General features: G+C 49.1%; 1 protein-coding gene across 1 annotated transcript; it reads right to left on the bottom strand.

Annotated features, from left to right (window-relative positions):
* Positions 1-521: 521 nt before the first annotated feature.
* MTARC2 (mitochondrial amidoxime reducing component 2) lies at positions 522-23,928 on the bottom strand. The gene is made up of 7 exons (XM_058669196.1): positions 23,564-23,928; positions 18,695-18,868; positions 13,700-13,862; positions 13,062-13,202; positions 2,342-2,403; positions 2,182-2,253; positions 522-672 (listed from the first exon to the last, which is right to left on the bottom strand). The coding sequence occupies exons 1-7, from the start codon at positions 23,848-23,850 to the stop codon at positions 549-551; spliced, it is 1,023 nt and encodes a 340-aa protein (XP_058525179.1). The 5' UTR covers positions 23,851-23,928; the 3' UTR covers positions 522-548.
* Positions 23,929-24,947: the final 1,019 nt, after the last annotated feature.

Below are 24,947 nucleotides of genomic sequence, written 5' to 3'. Positions count from 1 at the left end.
TAGGAGTGCCCAGTGCGGCAGCCTAGTGGCTAAAGTACTTGCCTTGCACTCACTGGGATTCCATATTGGCTCTGGTTCTAATCCCAGCAGCATGGTGGGACCCGGCATGGTGGCGTAGTGGTTAGGGTCCTGGCCTTGAACGCCCGGGATCCCATGTGGGTGCCGGTTCTAATCCTGGCAGCTCCACTTCCCATTCAGCTCCCTGCCTGTGGCCTGGGATGCAGTCGAGGACGACCCAAAGCCTTGGGACCCTGCACCCACATGGAAGACCTGGAAGAGCTCCTGGCTCCTGGCTTCAGATTGGCTCAGCTCCAGCCGTTGCGGTCACCTGGGGAGTGAACCATCGGACGGAGGATCTTCCTCTCTGTCTCTCCTTCTCTCTGTATATCCATCTTTCAATAAAAATAAATAAATCTTTAAAAAAAAAACAGCATGATGTAAAAAGCATTACACACACACACACACCCCGGAAACATGGAATGACTTCAAGTTGCTGTGTCTTCAACACAAAGCTGACCTTATGCCAACTGTCCAGACAGGATCTGTTACTACACCATCCGATACACGGGGTCCCCCACTTGCAGGCTTCCTATTTTTTCCACTGAAAAATACACTCCAAAAAGTGGGGATGTCTTGTATATGTGATGCTCAGAGGGCTCACACAGACGGTAACTGCAAGAAACAAAACATCACCATCAGCCACGGGACAGCGCAGTCTAAGTGCCCGCAACAAAACACCAGCTTCCTTTCTTGCATTTCATCCCATGTCGTTCTCCTAAGCCTTTTCTCAGATGTTAACAGAGAAATCTGTGGATAGTTGCTGAAGTTGCAAATAATCTTACTTTTTCTGGAAGTATCCTGAAAATCTAAGCAATTTTTTCATGGCTCTAGTTTGAGGCCAAAGAGAAAGCAATTGCAGGTGTTAATATGTAAAAAAGGGGGCCCAGTGGTGTAGCCTAGCGGCTAAACTCCTCGCCTTGAACGCCCTGGGATCCAATATGGGCGCCGGTTCTAATCCCAGCAGCTCCACTTCCCATCCAGCTCCCTGCTTGTGGCCTGGGAAGGCACTCGAGGACGGCCCGATGCACTGGGACCCTGCACCCACGTGGGAGACCTGGAGGAGGTTCCTGGTTCCCGGCTTCGGATCAGCGTGCACCGGCCATTGCGGCTCACTTGGGGAGTGAATCATCGGACGGAAGATCTTCCTCTCTGTCTCTCCTCCTCTGTGTATATCTGACTTTAAAATATATATATATATGTAAAAAAGGAAATTTGGATGAGCAGCTTCAACTCTGCAATTCATTGAAACAATTGTTTATGGAATCTCAAAATGGAGCTACGCTGAATCCTCCAGCCCCTTGGAGCATTTAGTGCACTGAAGCACGGCTCTCAGTTCCCTCCAAGTTTTGAAGTCCAAAGCTGATTTTTGTTGACAAGCAAAAATTAACAAAGAGATACAATCAGCAAGTGGTTCCAAATGACAGCTAAATTAGTGGGTTTTCGCTGCATCTTAAAAATGAAAACACAAAACAAAATAGTACATGTGAAGTCTTCGTGAAATAACTTAAACCCATTGGAAGCCAACATCGAAGAAGAGGAAGTGGAGGCAAAATACAATGCAGCTCCAACAAATGTTTATGTAGTTTTAAAAAACACATTCTTCATTGAGAATTGAAGTCAGTCAGACTTCTTTACATAATCAAACATTTCAAAAGAAAACATCCTGGCAGAAAAGTAGCTCCTGGGCGGACAAACTTTGACAATTAATTACATGCCACTGTTTTCCAATACTTCGTGGTATCATTTCAATTATTCTCAGTTTCCTTGATGTTGATTCTAATCAGGCAACTGGAGAAACGTAAGCATAACTGAACTTTGTGAGGCTTTGATTTTGAAGTGTACATGTAAGCATTATTAAAAATTGATATTAGAGAGAGTAAAATTTCAACATGGAGTCCATACAAGTAAAAATGTATCAAAATATGAGCCAATACATTCAGAAGCAAAAGAAAACACAAACTCCCTTACATTAGCCAAAGACACAAGTCAGCACAAGGCAGGGCGAAAGGTGCTAGGAGCGAAATGCCACGTGCACCTTGCAGCAGGCACAGCACCCAAGCCTGTAAGCAGAGCTCAGATGGGGATCCTATCATAAACACACTGGCTACGTTGGCGCCCTACCTCTTCAGGGTTTCCAGGGGCTCCTTCCTGTCAATGACTCCTGTATCTGGGTCCACTGTGGTCATGATGCACCTGTCACAAAAGAACCAAGAGTTAGGTGATGGTGGAGAAGAAATAGGCTTACCAGGCCCTGGAGGACAAGTCTGTTGAGTAGCCTTACCTGGGGCAAGCCAACACCTTTCTCATTTCTACTCCCCCAATTAAGAGTTCGTCCCAGGTGTCCTAGAAGAAAGAAGAAAGTTGCCTTTTAAAACCAGACTTCCTTGGAGTCTGTATTGCTTGGCTGGTGCTATGAAAGCAGCAGAGGAAAGCAACACAGGGAGACACCAAGAATGGTCTCCCAAAGGAGGGCAATGAGTGGGTGCACCCAGGGCCTCTTGCTCGGCTCATCAGCCCAGAGCCCCTATGGTTGCACAGCAAGGGTGACTTATAGGATGCAGCTTGTCATGGTTATCATAATCAACCAGAGACTAAGTTACTGATATACTGTGGGGGATGTATAGATCACAGGACAAGCCCACTGACTCTCCATAGCTAAGTTACAGTGGAAGCCAAGTTAAAGTGCAAGGCTCTTTGATGGGTGGACTATCACCAGTTATAGTTTGACTTGGTCTCCCAGAACTCATGGGTTGGAGACTTTAATCCCCATACATACATGGTAACGATGGTTGGAGATGGGACCTCTGGGAGGGGACTATGTCAGGAGGGCTCCACTGCACAGATGGGCTCTCCTACTTGGGACTTGATCAGTTAAAGAGTAAGCAGGCTTCAGGGCAGCAGCTCTGCCACAGGAACGAGCTCCCATGGGCACATGAGCAGCTCCGCCACAGGAACGAGCTCCCAAGGGCACATGCGTTCTGTCTCTTGCACATGCCCTGCTTGCAGTGTGATGATCTCTCTGCCTCAAGGCTCTACACTATTCCCAGGAATTTCATCTCCATCTTGGACATCCAGAACCCTGAGCTGTGCCTCTATTTGTCATAAGTGCATCCGACCCCATAGTCTGTTAGGATAATAGAAAACAGGTGAAGACATCATCCCAGGAGAGCCAGTCTGGTTCACACGCCTGGCATTCTCTGGTCACTGCTCCTTCTGTTTATTCACTCACACACAGATGTACACACATGCACCCACAGTTGTCCTCCGGGCTGCAAGGAGGATGGATTCCCCATCTCCTTGTGGACACCGAAATCCCAAGATGTTGAAAGGCATGGGACTTCTGTATGTTTTCCTATATGTGCTAAGTCAGAGCTGGACTAGTTACAGAACCAACACAATGCCGATGCTTTATGCGAAGTGTTTACGTTGCATTCTTGCGAGAATAAGGACTGGGAGGAGGTGTCCACACATGTTCCAATGGACGTAGACTGCTTCAACCATTTCCAGTCCTCTCTGAATTGGGCAGGTGCAGAACTCACAGACAGGTGAGGCCAACTGCACACAGATATGAACACAACAAATGACCCTTATTTATGAACCATGTGATCTGATAGGCAGACATTCCCCCACACACATATACACACATACATGGAGGAGCTAGGGGCTAGTTATAGGGGAGGTAAAATATTATCTCCACTTTCTTGGTATTTTTCAGCTAGATGAGAATTGAGTTGGCATAAGAGCAATCAACAGGTGGAGATGCATGCAAATGTATTTAATACATGCTTTCTTATGCTTTAATATGGCATGGGAGCCTTCACAATGAAATGAAGACCCAAAGACATGATTAGAATTGGACACTGATACATCAAATTGGTTCCAGATAGCAAATTGGAAAGACGGGGCAAGGCAGACGTGCCTGAGCAAGCACAGCTAACTGAGCAGAAGCATGCCAGCAGCAGCAGCACTAGGGACATTTTAACAAGGTTTGTTAGTACCACTTTCCCTTGCTCTCAGATTCCAGGGCTTAATGACAAGGAGGAGGACTCTTCCGGGTACAGGGAAAGCCTCTTTCCTGTGGGAACCTCAGCTCCCATGTGTCAGGAAAAGGAAGGTAGGTCAGGGAGACCCTCTTGCACCTGTTGTGGGTCAAGCACCCTTAACTCATAATAGTGAGCATGCCCAACGCTGTGTATCAGACAGCTTTCAGCACTGTCGCTAAAACGCCCCTTCTTTTGCCTGGCAGCTTGGAGTCTCATCACTCAGAATGGCATGTGATGAAGGCTAGCCTCGACGGAGCAGGTGTGGAGCAGCTGACACGAGGGAAGCCAGGAAGTAGACAGAACCTAGTCTCATCTCTGCATATAATTAATTAATTAATTAATTAATCCAACTTTCTGGCAAGAACTCCCTACTGAGGTCACACTGCAGATGACCTCGGACACCACGAGATCAATTCTCCGTCCACGACCCATCAGTCTCTAACATGAGAACTTCAGAGTTTAAGCACCAGCGTCTAAGTTTGGGGAGCCAAATTCTACTCCAGCCCTGACACTCTATCAGTAATTGTATGGACGCGTTTCACCACAGGAGGGCGCTGCGGCCTCAGGAATGGGGCCCACCGGCCTGTGTGACGCCTGGACTTCCTACACTTCATTCGCTCCCTTTCCTTGATGAAGAGTTTGGTCATTTCAAAGTCACATGCAGAAGGGAAGTCTGTCGGGTTGTAAAAAGGCTACAGGTCCTCCTGTTGATGACATCAGAAAAGCCACCTGTGTTCCTTAACCTTAAGGTGCCCTGGCCTGTCCGTGCCGATGTGAGGTTTGCATTGCAGGCTCATTCCTTGATGCTAATAACAAGTTCAGGGCCAGGAGCTGTACTCTCACCCCTGCCTCCCCAGCAGGGAACCCTCAGCGGAGATCTAGCAAATGTGCAAAAGATTCTCCGCTTCCAAAACTCCAGAGACCACCCACCTGCTGTGGCCACAGCTGTGGACGGAGATCAGCGGGTCTCAGCGGACGCCCTGAGTCCGCAACAACCAGCGCACAGATGAACAGTGGAACCTTGGTAAGAGACAGGGTAGCCGCACGCAAACCAGCGAGTCTACACAGCCAGCCTGCTCCAGTGTGCTGGAGTGACACGGGTGCAGACAGGTGCCCTGAGAGCGTGTCACCACACGAGGGCGCTGCAGACCGCAAGTGGGAGCTCAGGTGGGCAGGCGCTCAGGGTGGGCAGGCGCCCGGGGTGGGCAGGGCAGGCGCTCGGGGTGGGCAGGCGCTCGGGGTGGCCAGGCGCTCGGGGTGGGCAGGCGCTCGGGGTGGGCAGGGCAGGTGCTCGGGGTGGGCAGGTGCTCGGGGTGGGCAGGGCAGGCGCTCGGGGTGGGCAGGCGCTCCGGGCTCACCCCCTGCTCAACCCCTGCTCACCCCCAGTGATGAATAAGTCAGTTTTAGAAAGCCACATTCCAAGGTCTGAAAACGGCAGTCAAGTTTCTACCTCCAAGACTAAAGTCATATGCTCCCACTCTTTTAAGCCTCAGAACCCCTACTAAGCTAGCAAACTGGATCCCTAAGAACCCAGGGCACCCAAATCCCTGCTGTGACTACTTCTGACAATATTAGGCCCTACGCAGAATAACGCCACTCATTCTAGCCTGCTCTTTGTCCCCACCTTCGGTAGACAGCGTTATTTGCTGCACAAAAATACTCAGCTAATAAAGTTTCAATATCATCCTAAATGGCAGAGGGAAATAATACATTGCCAGTTACTGAAAAGTAAATGAATACTGTATGAAATTTAACTTTCGATTTGGAAAAAAAAAAAAAAGGTTCAGGGGCTTTCCTAAACACAGAAACAACTTAGGCAGTGAGCACCGCTCATGCTGGGAGCCACCTCCCACAGGCCCCCAGAACACTCAGAAACAAGCAAGGAACTGAGAAACAGAAGCCTAAGCATGAAGGGGGCAGGGGTAGGGGAGGGCAAGGGAGGGATACCCATGTAATGTACATGGAGATCAGGCATGTGGAGCAACACATCAGGTGGCCGTGGTGGCCCAAGTGAGTTCTCCAACACCACCTAGCCACAGGTCAGAGAGACATCTGAGCAAGATACAGACACAGACAGCGAGGGCCTGAGTGGCTGCTGCGTCTAAGGATGTGAGAGGGATGACCTCAGAACAAGACACTCTGGAGCAGGTAAAGCTGTGATGCGAGTTTCCCACGTGGGTATAGATTCAAGTCCCAACTGCTCCACTTCCCATCCAGCTTCCTGTTAATGACTTGGGAAAGCACTGTTGAACGGCTCAAGCTCTTTGTCCTCTGTAGCCACATGGGAGACCCCGAAGAAGCTCATGGCTCCTGGCCCGGCCCAGCACTGGCCACTGCAGCCATCTGGGGAGTGAATTGGTGGTTGGAAAATCAGTTCCTCTCTCTCTCTCTCTCTTGTGTGTGTACTCTGACAATCAAATAAACAACTTTTTGTTTTAATAAATGAACTTAAGCATCCTTACCAGACCTGCTTTTCACATCAGACCCACAGTTATCTTGCCTCTGGGAGTTTCTGTTTCTGGGTGCCCACCCGCCGCCGCCATCCTGGCTGCTGGCCCCCAGTCCTGATCAGAGTTAGCACTTCCCTTATTTTTTAACACTCGCACATACGTCGATTACGTTGTGTTGCACACGCAGAGTCAGAAGCAGTTTTGTACTGAGGAAATGACTAAGTGAATAAACACACACAATTGTTCTGTGTTTTGAGATCCACAGCAATCTCCTGATTGAGATCAATGGGCTGGGAGTCATCTACCAGAGGCTGGCAGAGCACACACGAGGCATCAGCCACAACCACAGTGGGCATCAGAAAGGGACTGCAGTGTGAACACTGAGTAAAGGACATCGCGCCGAGTGGAGGAAGCACATCACGTATCAGCAGCTGTAGGAGAGACAGCAAAATGTGCAAACGTCCTCTTGACATTCGACCCTCCTCTCTGACCCCTGCCTCTCTCAAGAGTATCTAAGCACCCACCAGCCTTGCAGATGCCCCCATCGAGTTTCAGGGATGCCACAAGTTTCCTGACAAAGTCGGAGAGACCAGCAAGAAGCCCAAGTCCACCTCCTAGAAGCCTAAGGGAAGCTGTGATGAGAAGGCTTTCCAGCCAAGCTTCCAGGGATTAGCCACTGTTCAACTCCTTCATGTCCTGTGTCTTTGGTAAGCTTGCCCATCCATTCTGGGTTCGAACTCTTAATGTAAGCTGCCTTCTCATTCTTCAGCCTCAGGATTCCTTTCTGGTTTAGGGGGCTTTTCATACACCACTGATATTCAGACAATAGCATGTGCCAAACCATCTGTCTGCATGGCTATGTACTTACAGGCTCACAGTTCACACAAGACTCCTCGTAGTACTGTTTGTCATAAGTAATATAATTGCTTATAGTAAATGTTTATTTACTTCTGTTTCCTTATTTATTCTATCTGTATGAAAAGCCTTATAATCCACCCTACTTAAAAATTACTTTAGTCGGGGTTCCTGAGATGGCTTCATTGGCTAATCCTCTGCCTGCAAGTGCCAGCACTCCCGGTTGGTTTGTGTCCCACTGCTCCTCTTCCCACCCAGCTGTCTGCTATGGGAAGAGAAGGCAGTGGAAGATGGCCCAAGTCCTTAGGTCCCTGCACCCAAGCGGCTCCTGGCTTTGGATCAGCTCAGCTCTGGCTGTTGCAACCATGTGGGGAGTAAACCAGCAGGCCAATGGTAAGCCCCAGCCTGTGACCTGTGCTCTGATGTTAATCAGGAGCCCTCATGATCCCTTTTTTGGGCTCAGTAATTTGCCAGATGACTCCAAGAGCTAGAAAAGTGTCGTGCTATTACTGGATTATCGAGAACATCCCGATGAGAGAGGCAGGGGGCCAGGTCTGGGTTGGGGCTACACAGGTCCTCTATGTGCTGCCAACTCCAAAGCCCTCTGGACCCCATCTGTGTGCTCCCACAGATGCTCCATTCAAAGCCATGGTGGAGGAACCCGCTGGCCTTCTGGAGACCAAACTCTACCACCAGCCCCTTTTCCTTGCCTGGGGTCCAACAGCAGACTCAGAATCTCAACTTGCAAGTCACAGCTTGGCTTTTCTAGAGACTAGTCCCTATCCCAACCGCTAACTAGCCACTCAGCCATCACACTGGCTATGCCATTAGCCTAAACTCAGATTGATGGAAAGAGGCTTGGTACAAGCAACAAAATGGTCCTGCACACCTGTCACTCAGGAAATTCCAAGGGCATAGGTGCTCCGTGCCTGGAGCCAGAGAACAAACATGCTCTTCCCATTGTGATCCTCAGTTAAACTCTCACAAACTAGAAATGGATGTTTATTTTAAAGACTTAGAAATAGGGGGCCAGTGTCCTCATGGTACAGTGGATTAAGTCACCGCCTATGATGTCAGCATTCCATATGAACACCTGTTTGAGTCCCAGCTGCACCACTTCGAATTCAGCTCCCTGCTGGTGTACCTGGGTAGAAGATACCCCCAAGTATTTGGGCTCCTGCCCCCTACAAGGGCAATCTGAATGAACCTCCTGGCCCAGTCATTTGAGGGACTGAATCAGTGGATGGAGGATCTTTCTCCATCTCTCCCTCTCTGAGTACAACTCTGCTTTTCAAATAAACACAGAAATCTGCAAATGCATGCTCCTTAATGTCCTGTTCCAAAATAAAACCATTCTCCCTCTGCAGAAAACCCAGGGCATCATTCCTATATTCGGACCCAGCTCCAATCAAACAAGTCCTCAGTACCTCTGACCCCGGCAGCTGACAGATCCCACCTCTGAGCACGCCCTTCTCACAGCTTTATCACTGCAAGCACAACTGGAGTAGGACTTCCAAAACACACTGCCAGTGTTTTGCTGCTTCAGGAACCCTTGCAGGACAGGGAGCTGTTCTGAGGCCAGGACGGGGCTGGTTTCCCAAGCACCTACATAAAACCCTGACTCAACCCAAGTCAGGTCAGCGGGGACAAAAGTGTCTGATAATGATGATCTGCCAAAATCTCATTTCCCAATAGCTGCAAAAGAAGGACCCAGTTCACACTGCCAGTAGGGCGGGATGGGGCTCTAACCACAGCTGCCTGGCTTCACATCTCCCTCTCCAGAAGTTTCTTAGGGAAACACTTCTGCAATGACTGATAACACCTGGCAGGGTGGGTCAGGGAAATGTTTCTAGAAGTATCTCCATGATTCTTCCCTACTGTGGATTGAGAACAAGACATTCCTCCCCGACCTCATTTTCACTCCCCAACAAAGTCATTTGGCTTAGCAGGACAGAGAGCAAACCTCCAGAAATACTGCCTCCCCCACAGCTCTCGGTGACAAAGCTGAGCACCACTGGGTGATTGTGTTATTTTCTTTTTTTTTTTAAGATTTATTTTATTTGTATTGGAAAGGCGGATATACAGACAGGAGAGACATAGAGGAAGATCTTTCATCCAATGGTTCACTCCCCAAGCGGCTGCAACGGTTGGAGCTGAGCCAATCCGAAGCCAGGAGCCTCTTCCAGGTCTCCCAAGCGGGTGCAGGGTCCCAAAGCATTGGGCCGTCCTCGACTGCTTTTCCAGACCACAGGCAGGGAGCTGAATGGGAAGTGGAGCTGCCGGGATTAGAACCGGCACCCATATGGGTTTCCGGCATGTGCAAGGCGAGGCCTTAACCACTATGCCATCGCACCGGGCCTGCTTGTGTTATTTTGAACTTGATAACTCTTCATTCCCAGCCCTCAAACCCACCCACTGGCCCAAAGACAGAAGCTTTTTAAAACCATGCTTAATGTGTTGAGTTACCTGGAGAAACTACAAAGTACTCCAGGTCACTGAAAACTAAATGTTTCACAACAGATCTTCCTATTGCTCTACAGTTTTGCAATAGAGGTCTGGATTTTGTACTATGCTGAGGTTGGCTAATTTTTTATTAGTCTATTAACTATTTAAAGCATTATTCTTTTACTTTAATATTTCATAGAGCCCCACTAACGGAAAAGGATCCTAGTTCGTTGTGGCACGAGGTAGACGGGCTACTGCATCAGGTCCTTAACTCCTGGGCCCCCTGATTCCAGACAGAGGACACTGAGACACTGACACTTCATAGCAAGGGTCCTTTCTAGAATGTGCATGACCAGGTGATCCCTTCAGAAAAGCAAGAGTGATCTTATTTGCCACTTCTATGAGTCCTTCACAATGCAGGAATAAAACAAATGGGTTTGCCAGTATAAATTTCCATAGCAGTTTTGTATTTAAAGGAAAAAGGCAATAGTTAGATTTCCTAAGAGCAGGATTAGGCTTGTCTTGCTTGACCTGAGGTTAGGTTAGCCAGCTGTGACAGTATCTTTTCTTATTGTCTCAACTCAAGATTTTATCTAGTCTGGCCTAAAGGATAAAAGATGTCATTGACAGTGCACAAATTGAATGTGGGAGCTGGTTTGAGTCCCAGCTGCTCTACTTCTGATCCATCTCCCTGCTAATATGTCTGAAAAGCAGTGGAGGAGGGCCCAAGTGCTTGGGCCCCTGCAGCCATTTTAAGAGACCCAGAGCAAGTTCCTGGGTCCTGGCTTCATCTGTCACTCTGTGAGAGAGATGACCCTGGCCATTCAATGTGGCACTGGTTTCTCTGCCCCAGGCTCCGCTGGCTCTCCATGGCTGTTCTAGGCCCTTGCAGCAAGGCAGCAAGACGGCCATGCTGGAGGCAGCCACTGGGAATTTGCTGGATGAATGCAAATCTTAATTACTTCCTTCATTGGAATCATTCCCAGTTACTCAACACCCACAGTATCAAATCCAAACTCCTGCCACCAGCCAACTATGGGCCCAGCCCCTACCTGTCACCTCTCCTTTGCCCAATTACTCTGGAATAACACCCAGGCACTGCTGTGTGTCATAGCTTCATATGCTTGTGGGCCTGGCAGCAGCTGCCTCTATAATTGCCATCATGCCCCTCCACCACCCTGATCTATACCAGTACCCCTTTTCCAGACAGATTTAGGCTTTTTTTTTCTTTTTCAAGGAATACTTTAAGAGAATTACTATTTGGGAAAAAAAATTGTTTATACTTGAAAGACAAGGAGAGAGAGCTTCCATGTATTGGTTTACTCCCCAAATGCCTGCAAAAGTTAGAGTTGGCCCAGGCAAAAGCCAGGAGGCTGACACTCAACCCAGATCTCCCACACAGGCAGCAGGGATCCAAATACTTGAGCCATCACCTAGTTACCTAGGAAGCTAGAATGGGAAACAGAGGCAGGACTTGAACCCAGGCACTCTGATATGGAATGTGGGTGTCTCAAGCAGTGAGTGCGCACCTGTCCGGGGGAATCTCTACTCCCGGGCATCACTGTTGTCCTCTGAGAGTGTCCACCACAGCACTCCTCACACTGCCCTGCCACTGTTTTGTTGCCTGAGATCATCCAAGCCCACTGAGATCTTGACCACACCTTCAGATGGATGTCACAAGAATTGCCCAGTCATTTCCTAACTGGCTAAGAGACAACTAATGGGGAATGTTTTACCCATAGGTTCCCGCCCAACATGGAGGGCTCAGGGAAGGCTTGAAATCCCCAGAGCCTTCCTCAAACTTTTGGCATCTTTCCCTCCCTCCAACAGTCACCCCATCTCCCAGCACTCTCCTGGGAGATGCTTTTCCCTTCCCTTTTCTTTTTACATTCCCCGGTCACTTTGCAAATAAAACTTCTCTGTCACTGATGCCTGGGTTTTTTTTTTGTTTGTTTGTTTTTTGTTTGTTTGTTTGTTTCTATATTAAGCTGGGGAAAGAACCGACCAAGCTTTTCTGGCAACAGGGCCATGCCTCTCCCATGGGAAATCCGAATGGGCAGGGACCCTATTTTCCATTTCTGTAACCAAGGCTCCAGATAATTTTTCTGACCCATAATAAGTGCTCAACATATTATAATGAACACATTTAAAGAGGAAGTGGAAAAACTAGATCATAAATGACAAGATAACATCACTAAGTTGATAACGTCTTCATTTAGAAAGAATTCTCAAATAATATGGAGAGCCTACCTGTACAAGGACTTGCAGCAGACTCTAAGCAAAGGTCAAGCCCCAACAGCGTGCACCGGCCAATATGGGAAAGTTTTACTCATGCAGACAAACATGCAACCATCCCAGGGTGCAGTAAGAACTAAGAAGATCTCTGAGAACCTGAGGGTCTACACACAGGAACCATGCCAATTCTACAGAGTTGCCAGTGTGCAGTCCTGGTGCCACACGTACATGCTAGACAAGGCCTTACAGAAGCGGAACAATCCTCCAGACTTCATAGTATGTCCGTGATCCGAGTGGAATAACTTAATTTATGTGATGGGGCTGATTGGTTTGGTGCCTGGCACCCAGGAAAACCCCACCAGTGCTTCTCACTGTCACGTCCAGTGCTCACAGAGCCACCCCCACTACCCGGCACCCCTACCCTGCTTCATTTGCCTGTGCTGTGTTTCAATACCAAGCAACCTCAGCCCAGTGGAGTTCATGTCCTGATGTGCTCTTTCCCATCACTGGTTTCTGATACGGTCATCCCATCCCTGAGAGGAAGTAGTGGTATCCGTCAGCAGAGCCCTAAGGCCACAGCAAGCTACATTCCAGCAGGTGCATACAGGGCATTTCCTATATACTCTGGGCCTCCACTGTGGGGTCTGGGGCTTCTAGCAGCCTCAGCTCCTTGAAGACACCCCAAGACCCTGTAAGGAACAGGGACATGACCCCTGCCTGTATCTCCATTTCTGCTTTTCCTCCCCAAGCTGTGAGTATGTGCTCCACTCTCAGACTTGTGTGCTTTGGGGGTGCAAGGCATTAGAAGGTGAGCAGTAGCAACCCTTTCCCCAAGGCCAAGGTGAGGTGAAAGTGGCAGCAGTAAGTCCACAGCCTCACCAGATTAAAGAGAATCTGGAGGATGTGGTCAGTGTGTCCTGACCCCCTTGGGCAGCAGACCATGTAAAACACACAAAAGCAGGGAGTCACTTACCTCCTCAAAGGCCTCACAGCCTTTCACCACGATGTTTGGCCTGAATTGCTCCATTTTGATTTTCTTCTCCAGCCTGGTATTCAAATCTGCCAGGGAGGCTTCCGAGAGGATCATGAGCGGGCTGGAGTCTGGATAGGCCACCTATACCCAAAACACAGCACCATCAGGCCTCAGCATCCCAGGAAACTGCCTGGAACACTTGCAAAGTTAACCAGGTCCATACACAAAACCACCTCGGCAAAGATGACAGGCATGGCCAGGCAGGACAGGTGGCAGTGGACATGGCAATGGCTGGTGCTGCAGCACATCTCCTGTGCAAGCCCAGGAACAGAGCAGCATCCTGGGGCAGCTTCCCCCGTGTGACCTCTTCTCAGGTGCTCCAATGCAGGGACAGGTCCTCCATCAATCAGCTACACCCTCATGGTCAACGTTTTCAATAACACCCATTGGCTCTACATTTACTAGGCGCCTGCGCCACACTGGCACTGTTCTCATTGGAGGAGCAGCAAGGAAGCCAGCAGAGAAAGATTCTGGACCCTCATAGACCTTGGGGCCCAACAGAGGATCTCCATGGGTACAGAAGGATGCTGAGAGGCAGCGGGCAGCTGAGAGGAGTGGAGGCAGACGCCACAGCTCACCTGGTATTTCGGTACAGGCACAGGGAATAGGTTCTTTGATGCTCTTGCTTTCATCTTCATATCAAACTGGACCAACCTGTATGGTTCAGTTTTCAGGAAGCTGGTGAACCACTGAGCCACCTCATCGCCACAGTCTCTGCCTTGGATGTCCATACCAAATATTCTGGAAGGGTCACAGGAGAACACCCAGTTACTCTCATCAGCACATTGAGTGGTGGCGTCAAAGATGGCACAGCTGACTGTCCTGCTGAAGTGGCCCGAAGGTCATCACTGGGCAGGAGCAGAGAGAGGGAAGGGAAACGCTCCCCAAACTTTCAAAAAGGAGGCAAATCAGCCTGGATCTTCTTCCTACAGACACTGGTCTTGTGGGTCTGTGTTGGCATCTGACAATCTACATTCCTGACAAACAGCCTGACACCTGCTCTGCTGGTCCATGGACCACACTTTGAGTAGCAAGAAGTTGAGATGATTTCAGAAGAGATGGATAACTCTGCAGCAGGCAAACCTTGAGCCTGGACCCTGGTTCATGTTGTGATTGTCATTCTCTACTTCTATGACCCAAGCAGATCATCTAACTTCTCTGGTTTTCTGTCTCCATTGGTAAATCAGAGATAATAAGATAGAGCCTACCTTCCCATATAATGACCAACGATAACTTTAAATGTTTTTAAAGATTTATTTATTTTTATTGGAAAGGTGGATATACAGAGAGGAAGAGAGACAGAGAGGATGATCTTCTGTCTGATGATTCACTCCCCAAGTGACTGCAACGACCGGCGCTGTGCCGACCCGAAGCCAGGAGCCAGGAACTTCTTCCAGATCTCCCATTTGGGAGAAGGGTCCCAAATCTTTGGGCCATCCCCGACTGCCTTCCCAGGCCACAAGCAGGGAGCTGGATGGAAAGCGGAGCTGCCAGGATTAGAACCGGCGACCACATGGGATACCAGCACGCACAAGGCAAGGACCTTAACCACTACGCTATCACGCTGGGCCTGACATTAAATTTTAATTTCTTTTTTTCCTTGAAAGACAGAGACAGAGAGAGAGGTTTCCTGTCTACTAGGTCACTTCCCAAACGCACATAAAGCCAGGTAAAGGCCAGCCTGAGGCCGGGATCCTGGAACCCAATCCAGTTCTCCCAAACAAGAAGCAAGGAATCCTGAGAAGTATTCCACATAACTACAAGAAAAGGAAGATGAGTTATAGTCATGTAATTCATTCTTTGAACCCTTCAAAGATATTTTCTACATAATGATCTGTCATCACAAAGTAATTTTGGGGACTGGTGTTTGACCTATTGTCAAGTTGCCAGTTGGAATGACTACTTCATGCTCTGGTGTCCTACCTCTGCCCCTGTTCCAGCTTCCTGCTAATGCAAACCCAGGGAAGTAACAGGTGATGCCCAAGAGGTTCCTGTCACCCATGCAGGAGGCCAAGATTGAACTTTGCCTTCTGGCTTCAGCCCAGCCGCTGTGGGCTTTTGAGGAATGTATTCATGGATGAAATCTCTCTCTCTGCCTTTCAAATTAGAAACATATTTTCAACAATTTAGCAGCAATAACTTTAGAGAGGCTCCTTCATTTCAGTACAAGATAGACAATTGAAATCATTTGTCTACCTGTTATCATTTCACCCTGCTATCAGAATCATCCTCTTTATCAACCCCAGTTTGTTCAATTATTTGGAGACACAGTATCTGGAGAAAGAATCTATGAGATTCAAAACATCTGAAAAACATTCCCTTAAAGTCATCCCTCTACCTTCACATACTCCAAGAAGTCAGTCTCTCTTCTCTCTCTCTCTCTCTCTCTCTGTCTCTCTCTCTCTCTCTCTTCTCTCGCTCTCTCTCTCTCTCTCACACACACACACACACACACTTTCTCTCACACACCACAAACCTTATGTTTATGTCAGTGTGCTGATTCCAGAGGTGACGTAAGTAAACGAAATCAGGGTGGACACCTGAGGTGCTTCTGGTCAGATGACCCCTTACGTACCTGGAGGTTCAACATCCGGGTCTGACACGGAGAGACTCGCCCTCTCATGTCCTATCCCATCTGCTGCCAAATCTTAGCGCTGCTTTTCTGTTGTTTCTCTAACCCTCTTCCAGGAGCCACTGTTCCACCTGACTCGTTTTTCTCTCTGCCCGTCTCCAAACAGGCCCACTCCTCAGCACTCCCTCACATCCACATCCACCGACAGTGAAAGCGTGAATGAAACTCACGCCACTCAGCTGTCCAAATGACCCCTTTAAGGGACTTCTGGTTTCCAGCTTGAGGCTGTGGTTTATTTTACTTGAAGCCTTTGTGAGCTGCTCTTGCGAATGGTGCTGTCACTGACCGTCTTCTATGGGCTGAGTGTTTGCATCTCCTTTAAATGCCTGTGCTGAATCCTTCACCGTCCTGCGAGGGAAGGCCTGTGGAGTGATCAGGTGTAGATGAGGCTATGAGGGCTGTGACAAGATGAGTGCTCTAACAACAAGGAGGAGTTCTCTGTGCCTCCTTTCCTCCCTTCTGTGAGTACACGCCATGGAAAGGTCGTCTAAGGCTTGTGGGGAAATGTCTACCTGCAACCTGGAAGAAGGCTCTCCCGACACTGGATCTCCACAGCACCTCGATCTGCCCAAGCTCTCTGTCACGTAAGCCTCCAGTCTACAGTATTTCATTATAGCGGGTGGTGCCAACACACTGTCTTAAACAATTTCTTCAGCTTTTAGCCATTCCCATGGCAGCCAATCCATTTAAAAAAGAATAGTTTATAAATACAGGTGTAACCAGCTAGAGGAGGAAGCACAGGAATTTCACCTCCGAGTCAGTCCAAACCACAGCTCTCAGGCATCCACTTTGGGTTCTCTAACCCCAGATCAGACAAAAAACATAAAGGGAAGGGACTCTTGGGGCCCAGCACAATAGCATAGTGGTTAAAGTCCTCACCTTGCACACCCGGGATCTCATATGGGCGCCAGTTCTAACCCCAGCAGCTCCACTTCCCATCCAGCTCCCTGCTTGAGGCCTGGGAAAGCAGTCAAGCTTTGGGACCCGAAAGATGCTCCTGGCTCCTGGCTTCAGATTGGCTCAGCTCCAGACGCTGCAGCCATTTGGGGAGTGAATCATCAGGTGGAAGATCTTCCTCTCTGTCTCTTCTCCTCCCTGTATATCTGAATTTCCAATTAAAATAAATAAATCTTAAAAAAAAAAAAAAAACAGGGAAGGGACCCTGCACCCGTGGGAGAGTCAGAAGAGATTCTGGGCTCCTGGCTTTGGATTGGCTCAGCTCTGGCCATTGTGGCCACCTGGGGAGTGAATCAACAGAAGATCTTCCTCTCTGTCTCTACTCCTCTCTATATATCTGACTTTGCAATAAAAATAAAATAAAATTTAAAAAATACAAAGGGATGCATAGAATAGAATCACACAACAGGCTTCACCTGGCACCCTTGTCACATCTGGGCCAGTACCTGCACAAAAGCCACCTCTTCTCCTCTCTCCATCCAAGGAGGATTTGAGCCTCCCTAGGCTAAAAGAACCCCAAGGGGAAACCAGATTACTGCCAGTGACAGTGAGTGGCCCAGGCACCATCCATACCCCTCACTCTACATGTAAGCTAAGCAGGCCCCTTCAAGCCTCAGCTCCCCTCTAGCCATGTGGGGATGTCGAGTTTTCCTCAATAAATGTATCTGCCCACAGCACATCACTCAGTGAAAACCTGCACATATGTGATAAAAGCAAAGGCTTTGGAGGCAGGTGTGTCGACTTCAGCGTGTCCGCGATCAAAGTCTTGGCTTTCTCATGTAAAGCAGAATTAATGATATCCACCTTGTAGGCTTTCTAAGACAATTAATTGAAATATTGTATTCAGGGAATTATTGCCTAATATTTCGAAAATTGGGAACCTCGAGTTCAGGGTACAAGCCGTCACCTGGGGTTCTCTGAGCCTGAGATCTTTTAACGACACTGAGTTCCACACACTCAGTTACGAAGGGAGCCAAAATACGCCATGACAAGCATTCATGTTTCTAACGCTTCTTAATAGAAAAGGACAAAGAGTTTAGCATGGACCTTGATAGCTTGGCAGGGTCCCCTAGACTGAAAGGAATCTGAGGTCTGAGAGGTGAGAATCCCTAACACACAAGGCCTCCTCCATCGCCTCCATTTCAACCGTAGACCGCAGAGGCTGCAGCCACCCTGGCAAGCTCTGGCGCATTTACCAGCCAGCCCTGATGCCACTAACCATGTTGTCTGCCTGAAGGGCTGGCCAGCCTGAAATAAAAATTCATCTGACTTGCATGAAAGGAGGCAAGCCCTAAAGATTGTACCCCCTTCCTACTTGTATTAACCGTGATTTTCTATACTTTGGGTGCATATGCTAATGCTAAAGGGGTTGCTCCTCCCAGGGTCAGCCAATTCTTGGAGAAAATAAACCAATCATCCCCCCCACACCATTCACATGAACACAGCCCATGCAGAGTCCATGTTGTCAAGCATCCCTTCCTTTCAGGTCTTACCTGTTGGGCCGCTCTGCCTCACCTCAACCCCCCAGGGCCAGATAGCAGACAAACATGGACAACCTCTATACTGAAATCATTCAACCTGGCCAATTCTAAACCTGTCTACCTCATTGCTTTCATTTTGCCTGTAAAACTAAAGGCTCCTGACCACACTCACCCTTGGCTGCCTCTACCCACTGACAAACTCCCCGTGCTTCCCTCGTGGCCCCAGGTGCTGTGCCATGCCTCCTGTTCTGGATATGTGTGCATAAACAGGTTCCTTCTGCACAGCAGTCTTTTCTGGGTCTGCAGATCTTAACCTGACTCAAACAAACCCTAGGTTCCCAGGAAGCAAATCTCTGCATCAACCACTCACACCCCAGTACTCGCCCAATCCCAAACCAGACCACACTTTCAACATCTGCTGAACAAACAGAGCAGAAGGCAGGAAGGAGCCTGCAGGGAAGTGGAGTCTCTTGCAGTTCCCTGAATGTCCCCAGCCAGAGCACCTGCAGTCATGAATGCTGTTCATTGAGGGCGGCTTGCTGGGTAACACGAGCTGCTCCATGCCTGGAGCATTGAAGATCAGGCAGTTTTTCTCATAGGTGATGGAGACCAGTACAAGGCGAGGCTCCTGCCGGGCAGTAACCGTGTGTCCATCCTCCTTAATCACCAGCCAGAACCTGCAGAGAAGCAAACAAGGGAACACTCTGAAAGTCCGTCTGCATCTTCTATAGAGTCCTCCTCAAAACCCCCACCTGCCTCCACAGGGACCCAGCACCCTTTTCTAGATTATTGTCAAAGTCTGGGCAAATCCTTGAGATGTATAAAATGGTGTCCCCCAAACGGAGTCTGTTTCATAAAATTAGCCCTGGCAAGAAAGTCTAGCCAAGGCATAAACATCTACAGATTTGAAGGAAAAAAAGAAAGAAAGAAAGAAAGAAAGAAAGAAAGAAAGAAAGAAAGAAAGAAAGAAAGAAAGAAAGAAAGAAAGAAAGAAAGAAAGAACTGTCTCTCTCCTCATGATGAGGCAAGCAGGTGACTTATTCTATTTGTTGCTGTGCTTTGGCTAGAAACCTCTTTGTGGCCAGCTAAATGTGTCTCTCATCCCCTGGGGAAGCAAAATACCTCCCAGGTCTTTTTGTTGTGAAACAAAAAGGGATGGATCAAAACTAGGGGTCCATGTGAACTGGACCCCCCACACACAAAGCTCTTGTCGTGTTGCAGCCTGCAGGTGAATGAAGGTTGGCCTCTGCTCTGTTTACCTCAGTGTGACTTGCAGGTCCTGTGTACTTTCCTCTATGTACAACTTCTGGTGTAGAGAACACAGATTTATTGCATCATGTGTAAACTAAATTCCAGACTTCCTATTGCCATGGTGGGAGCTGAGGAGTGGCCTGGTCAATCGTGCTTTTATTTACAGCTTAGCATAGGTTTGGGATGCACTGTACAAATGATCCAGTTGCTAAAACAGGTATTCTTCTCCTAGGGAAAAGTGGTCTTAAAAATCATGATTTCAGATAGAAAAATGGAACCTGAAGACAAGTAGAGCGGGAGAACTCTGTGAGCAGCCATGGAAAAACTAAGCCTTCCCAAGTGTGGGCAGGATCAAGAGGGGCAACCCCTTCTAGAATGACGGGCAGTGCTTCCAAGGGAGGAATTTCAAACTATGAGAGTGGCCAGAAGCACACGCCTGTGGCAACCCAGTGACAGCATCTAATACAGGGTGCAGGGGGCTCAGTCTCTGCCCTTCCCTGACCCTGGCACATGGACCCTTCCTTGCCACAAGAATCCATTCCCTGTGTCGACTGAACTATTGCTTCCCTGTGGCCAAGCCAGCTGGTGTTGGTGACGTGCAAGGATGTGATCGGATAGAAGCACGTTGGGAGCTGTCTTGGCTACCTCCTTCCCGGGACCTGGCCATGCTGGCCAGCAACAGATGCCTGCTGCTCTGAGGAAGACAGCTTTTTCCCCCCTAGGTCTTTGTATCCAACAATAATCTGCTCCACTCACCCTTGCGACAAGTTCTTATAATTCAGCGATTTCTGCCTATTTTATCGTGACCCCCATCCCCGTGGGGCTCGGCCCTCGTCCTTGAGTACAGAGATCTGACTGAATCTGTGCCCACAGTTTGAGTCCCCTAGATTGCCTGGTTTGGAAAAATAATCCCCAAATTCTTATGTTCATGATGCTTGGAGGTGGGACCTGTGTCATGTGAGCAGGGACCCCACCTGCTGGAGCCGATCATTACTTTTATGGATAAACGGATTATCTAGGGAGTCGCTGTGTCATTAAAGAAAGCTCTCTCAAGCACACCCACTCTGTCTCACCACGTGGTGCTGGCTGGCATGCTATAATGCAGCAAGAAGCTCTCCTCAGACCTCAACACCATGTTCTTGAACTTCCCAGTCTCCAAACTCTGGGCCAAAGAAACCTCTGTTCTTTATAAATTAGCACATCTCCACCAGTTAACGACACCAAAGCCTGTACCTCTCATGCCAACATGCCCAATCCCCAGACAAGATTCCTGATGAGACAACCAAAACACATCCAAACAGGAGGAACAACTCAGTTGCATGTCATCCCAGACAGCCATTGCCTCCCCGGACTTAGCTTTCTGATCCCCCACCCATCCTTCCCTGTGGCTCACGCTGCTGCCCTCAGCTACAGCTTGTCGAGGGGGAACTGCTGCAGTGAACAGTGGGAAGTGGTGACTGGGGTTTCCTGCTACTCGGTGCAATCAAACAGGCAAGCAGTGCCTTGCAGACAGTTCAATGTGGGGATAGGACAAAAACAAGGCTGCCATTTGTAGATGCCCTCACCAGCTGGTTACTCTGTCACCTCAGTGTTACTATTTTTCACCTCTTGCAAACATATCATGCCCACTGAGTGAAAAATAAACTCTGTTCTACCAGATCTGAAGAAAAGACAGATCAGGCATGTGGATTCTTTTCATGACCAAGTCATCTCACTCTAGTCTGTAATATTCAACATCTACATCTGGATTTGACAGGTAAGATGTGAACATGCAGAGTGTGGGAGCCCAGGGTGCCCCAAAAGCAATTGGGCCTCAGTGGCCAGCAGCAAGGGGGTGGCACTGTCCGTGACATGACAATCTCATTTTTCATGCTAACTGTAGGCTAGGGGAGCAGAAGGAACTGAGCTTCCAAGTGGAGACAGCAGAAATCCTTACCTACCCACCCCCATGTTCAGGGCGTGGGGAGGGACAGGAAGAAGAAATTGGGCAGGAAATGATGGCACGGAATAATCTCCCAAGAGACTCCCTTCAGTTTTAGCTTCCAAAGGGGTTTGGAGAGATGTAAGCGATCAGATGTAAACCAACATGGCTGCTAGGAAGACCAGGGACTTGAAGAATCAGCAAAGGCAGCCATCCCCTCCCAGCCCATGCAAGCTTTGGGGTGACTGAGGTGCTCAGCCAAGCTCAAGAGCAAAATACCTCCAGAACACAGAGGCACAGTGCACTTACAGAAGACAAGCTCAGCTGCTTTGCAACTCCCCAGAAACACACACTGAGGGATTAAGTGAGTCCTTGTACACTTTAGGAATATGTGTAACGGAGATCTAGCCTTCTTGGGTGGAATAATAGCAACCAATAAGCAGAACACTTTCCAAAGTTTGCTTTCAAATATCAATGATCTTTCAGTTTTAAAATAATCTAGGTGAGAAGGGAGTCTTAGGCATTACCGAGTTCAACCTCTTACAAAGTTAAATAACTTGGTCAAAGGTCCCCCACATAATCCTCCTACTTTTCCATCACTCACTAGTTTCGAAGAACCAGTGTGAGAGCAATGTTCACCCAGGGCTGAGTTCAAATCTCTCCAGTACATACTGGTTTTGTGAGCTCGGATGAGACTCAGCCTTCATTCCTTCTCTGCAAGATGAAGGTAATAGTATCCACCCCAAGAGACTGTCAGGAGGTTTTAGTTATACCCTAGGATCTCACAGTCTGTTACATATTAAGCACTGGGTAAGTATCAGCTTCACTGCATTTCTTGCTACTCTAGTCTCCACCTGCTCTCCAGCATCCTCTTCAAAGATGCTCACAGAAGCAGGAAAGCACAGACAAGGGTACACATGGTCCTTCCAAGGTAGCGATGGCCACAGCAAGGCAGCCAATTGCAAAGTGGGAAGGCAGCCAACTATCCTGGTGACCAGACGAAATACGGTAAGGACTGGAAAACTATGAAATAGCTGCTCTTCTTCACCAGAGGGAGGAAGCAGGGCGCGGCCATTTTCTCTGGTTGTGCATCATGGGAATCCTCTTCTCTGGCTTTGGAGGGTTTCCAGGACTGCCACACAGGAAGTCCTTCTAGCAATAAGCAGGCTTTTCAAGTCCAACATACTGAATAAACTCTAACCATCATTGCTAAGTGGTCTCAGACAAAACCCTGAATTGCATGCAACATTAGAATCGCCTGTCAACATAGACAAGTTGACCTCCCTCTTGGTGACTGAGCCAGCTGTCCTTGGATGCACCTCTCAGGAGATCAGTTTTACCAACCTCTCCAGGATTAGAAATCTGGGATAGGGAAGGGGGAAGGAACTCTCCCATGACATTTACGATCTGCATGTGCAACACTTCTCTACAGCAAGCAATGCTTTCCAGCACAATGGGAGCCCACACTATCCCAAAGGATATCAGGGTGTCCATGTGGCAAGCAGGGACGCGAGGCAGCAGGTGGCTTTCTGCTAGCAGAGTCCTTGAATGATCAACTCGCACAACTCCCTCCTCCCACAGCTAAATTATTCCAGCCACATAAAAAGCATCTTCCTTCTAAATTTGCAATGTTCATATGCTATCTAGGGCCCTAACTAGACAAGATTTTTTGCTCATGGGTGCCTCACTGAGGAGCCACAGTGCCATTGGGAGAAAGGGGTGCACTACTCCTTGATAGCAAGTGTTATTCCCACTATGGGGGCAAAGAGCTTGCTCTTCATCTGCTCGGTATTCATTACAGTAGATCAATTCTCACAGGCACAGTTCCCAGAGTTGAAGTAATGGGAGGAACCAGCCCCCAACAAGACCAAAGTCTTTGAACAACACTAACATTTTGCTTCTTTGTTTCTGTGCTTCTGCTATTGTGCTTTATACTAAGACAGTGTTCTAAACATTAGATTACACAAGACTTGGAGATCAGCGCCTCCTGTTCCAAGCAATATATCTACAAGGGTGGGGCTGGCCTCTACTGACTTGTCCAAATCCTATTCAGATATAAACTGGACTTCCAGCTAAAGGATAAAAGGCCCAACCTTCAGTCCTGAAAGAACAGGTGACGTAAAAATTCTATCGTTCTTTCCCAACAGGACAAGCCCAACCTCCAACATGCCCGCTTGCCACGCGCCCGGCTGGACTGTACCTGTCCCGCAGGTGGCCGCTGCGCAGCCCCATGAGGGTGCATTCCGCCGCATTCACCGCCACCCCCTTGCAGGACTTGATCGGGTAGATCCACAGCTGTGCTACGGTGCCCACCTGCTGCAGCCGCCGGCGCCGCTTGGGACGCGCGTGGCGCCAGGCCATGGCCCCCAGTGCCACCGCGGTCAGGCCCAGTGCGGCGACCCCGAGCCACTTGGATCGGGACGGCGCGGGGAGGAGCGGTGTGGGGAGTCCGAGGCGAGCGAGCGGAGAGGAGCTCGCAGTGCCCATGGCGGAGCGAGATCCTAGGCTCAGACGCTGCAGGGACTAGGCCGAGGAATACCAGCAGGCGCTCCAGGACCTGGGCGGGAGGAGCCAATCTGGGCTCCAGCCTCGGCCCCTTCCTCCCTTTCCTGGCCGCGAAGGGGATTGGCTGCCCGGAGGAGGCAAGGCCTGGAATCAGTGCCAAGGGCCAAGAGTTCAAGTGGAGGGTGAAGCCGAGCGACTGGTAGGGCGAAGTTACCCAAGTAACGCTACCTTCCCCCACCCGCCTCTTCTGCAGCCTTCTCTGCTAACAGATGTTCCTTGTAGCTGGAATCAGGGCGCCCCAGCGCGTGAAGGAGGTGCTGTCCTCGGCCAGTGGCTGTGGGACGTGCAGAACTCTGGGCGTGCACTCACCCCGGTAAGCCCCTGCAAGAGGAGGGGGAGAACGACACAAACTCTGGCTCTGCTTATTCGGCACGATCCCAAAGCACAACGAGGGCGCCGCCTGAGGAAGGTCAAAGCCCAGGAGAAATTGCTCATTCTGGCCAGCATCCAACAATAGGTCCCTGACCCTCCGTTCCTAGAGCAGCCGGCAGAAAGGACTTAAAATGGCGATTCCTCTGTCCTGGCGGTTCAGTGATGTGTGTCCATTTCCTACACTGCTCTGGGTCAAGGGATTCCCTTGGAAAGCACTCTTTTGTGAGCACAAAGGGCTCTCCTGCTACTCTCCACGGGAGGGCAGCAGTCACAACGCTCTCCAGCCTATTTAAGCAGATCCCCTCTCTGTAATGCTTCCCTGAAGCCCTCACTCCCTCCCAGCCCACCTCCTCCGGGATGATGGCCCCTCTGCACCTGGCTCTCAGGAAATCCATCTGCATGCGGCAGCTCACACCTGGCTTCCTCTATCTTCACCAGCTCTGCTCAACTAAGCAATTGAGCCAGCAGCAGAAATTCTTGTACAAGTTAAAGTTGGAGGCTCCTTTTGTTGCATCCACTCGACCACTAAAACAAAGATGTCACATTGACCAATGACGGTCACAACAAAGTTTTATTTTAACTGAAAGGCAAGGCAACTGACTGACCAAACCGTCCTGACTGGAGTGTGGCCCAAAACGACACATTCA

This window comes from Ochotona princeps, chromosome 10 (genome assembly GCF_030435755.1).
Source record: "Ochotona princeps isolate mOchPri1 chromosome 10, mOchPri1.hap1, whole genome shotgun sequence".
NCBI lineage: Eukaryota > Metazoa > Chordata > Mammalia > Lagomorpha > Ochotonidae > Ochotona > Ochotona princeps.
This window is presented reverse-complemented; position numbering and strand designations above follow the sequence as displayed.

What these genes read in the sequence shown, in the direction of transcription:
- MTARC2 (XM_058669196.1), bottom strand. Translation starts at nt 23,850, where the DNA reads ATGGGCACTGCGAGCTCCTCTCCGCTCGCTCGCCTCGGACTCCCCACA. An exon ending in AGCGGCCACCTGCGGGACAG is followed by an intron (nt 18,869 to 23,563) that starts GTACAGTCCAGC and finishes GCTTCTCTGCAG; the next exon opens with GTTCTGGCTGGTGATTAAGG. An exon ending in GCTGTGAGGCCTTTGAGGAG is followed by an intron (nt 2,404 to 13,061) that starts GTAAGTGACTCC and finishes TCTTTCTTCTAG; the next exon opens with GACACCTGGGACGAACTCTT.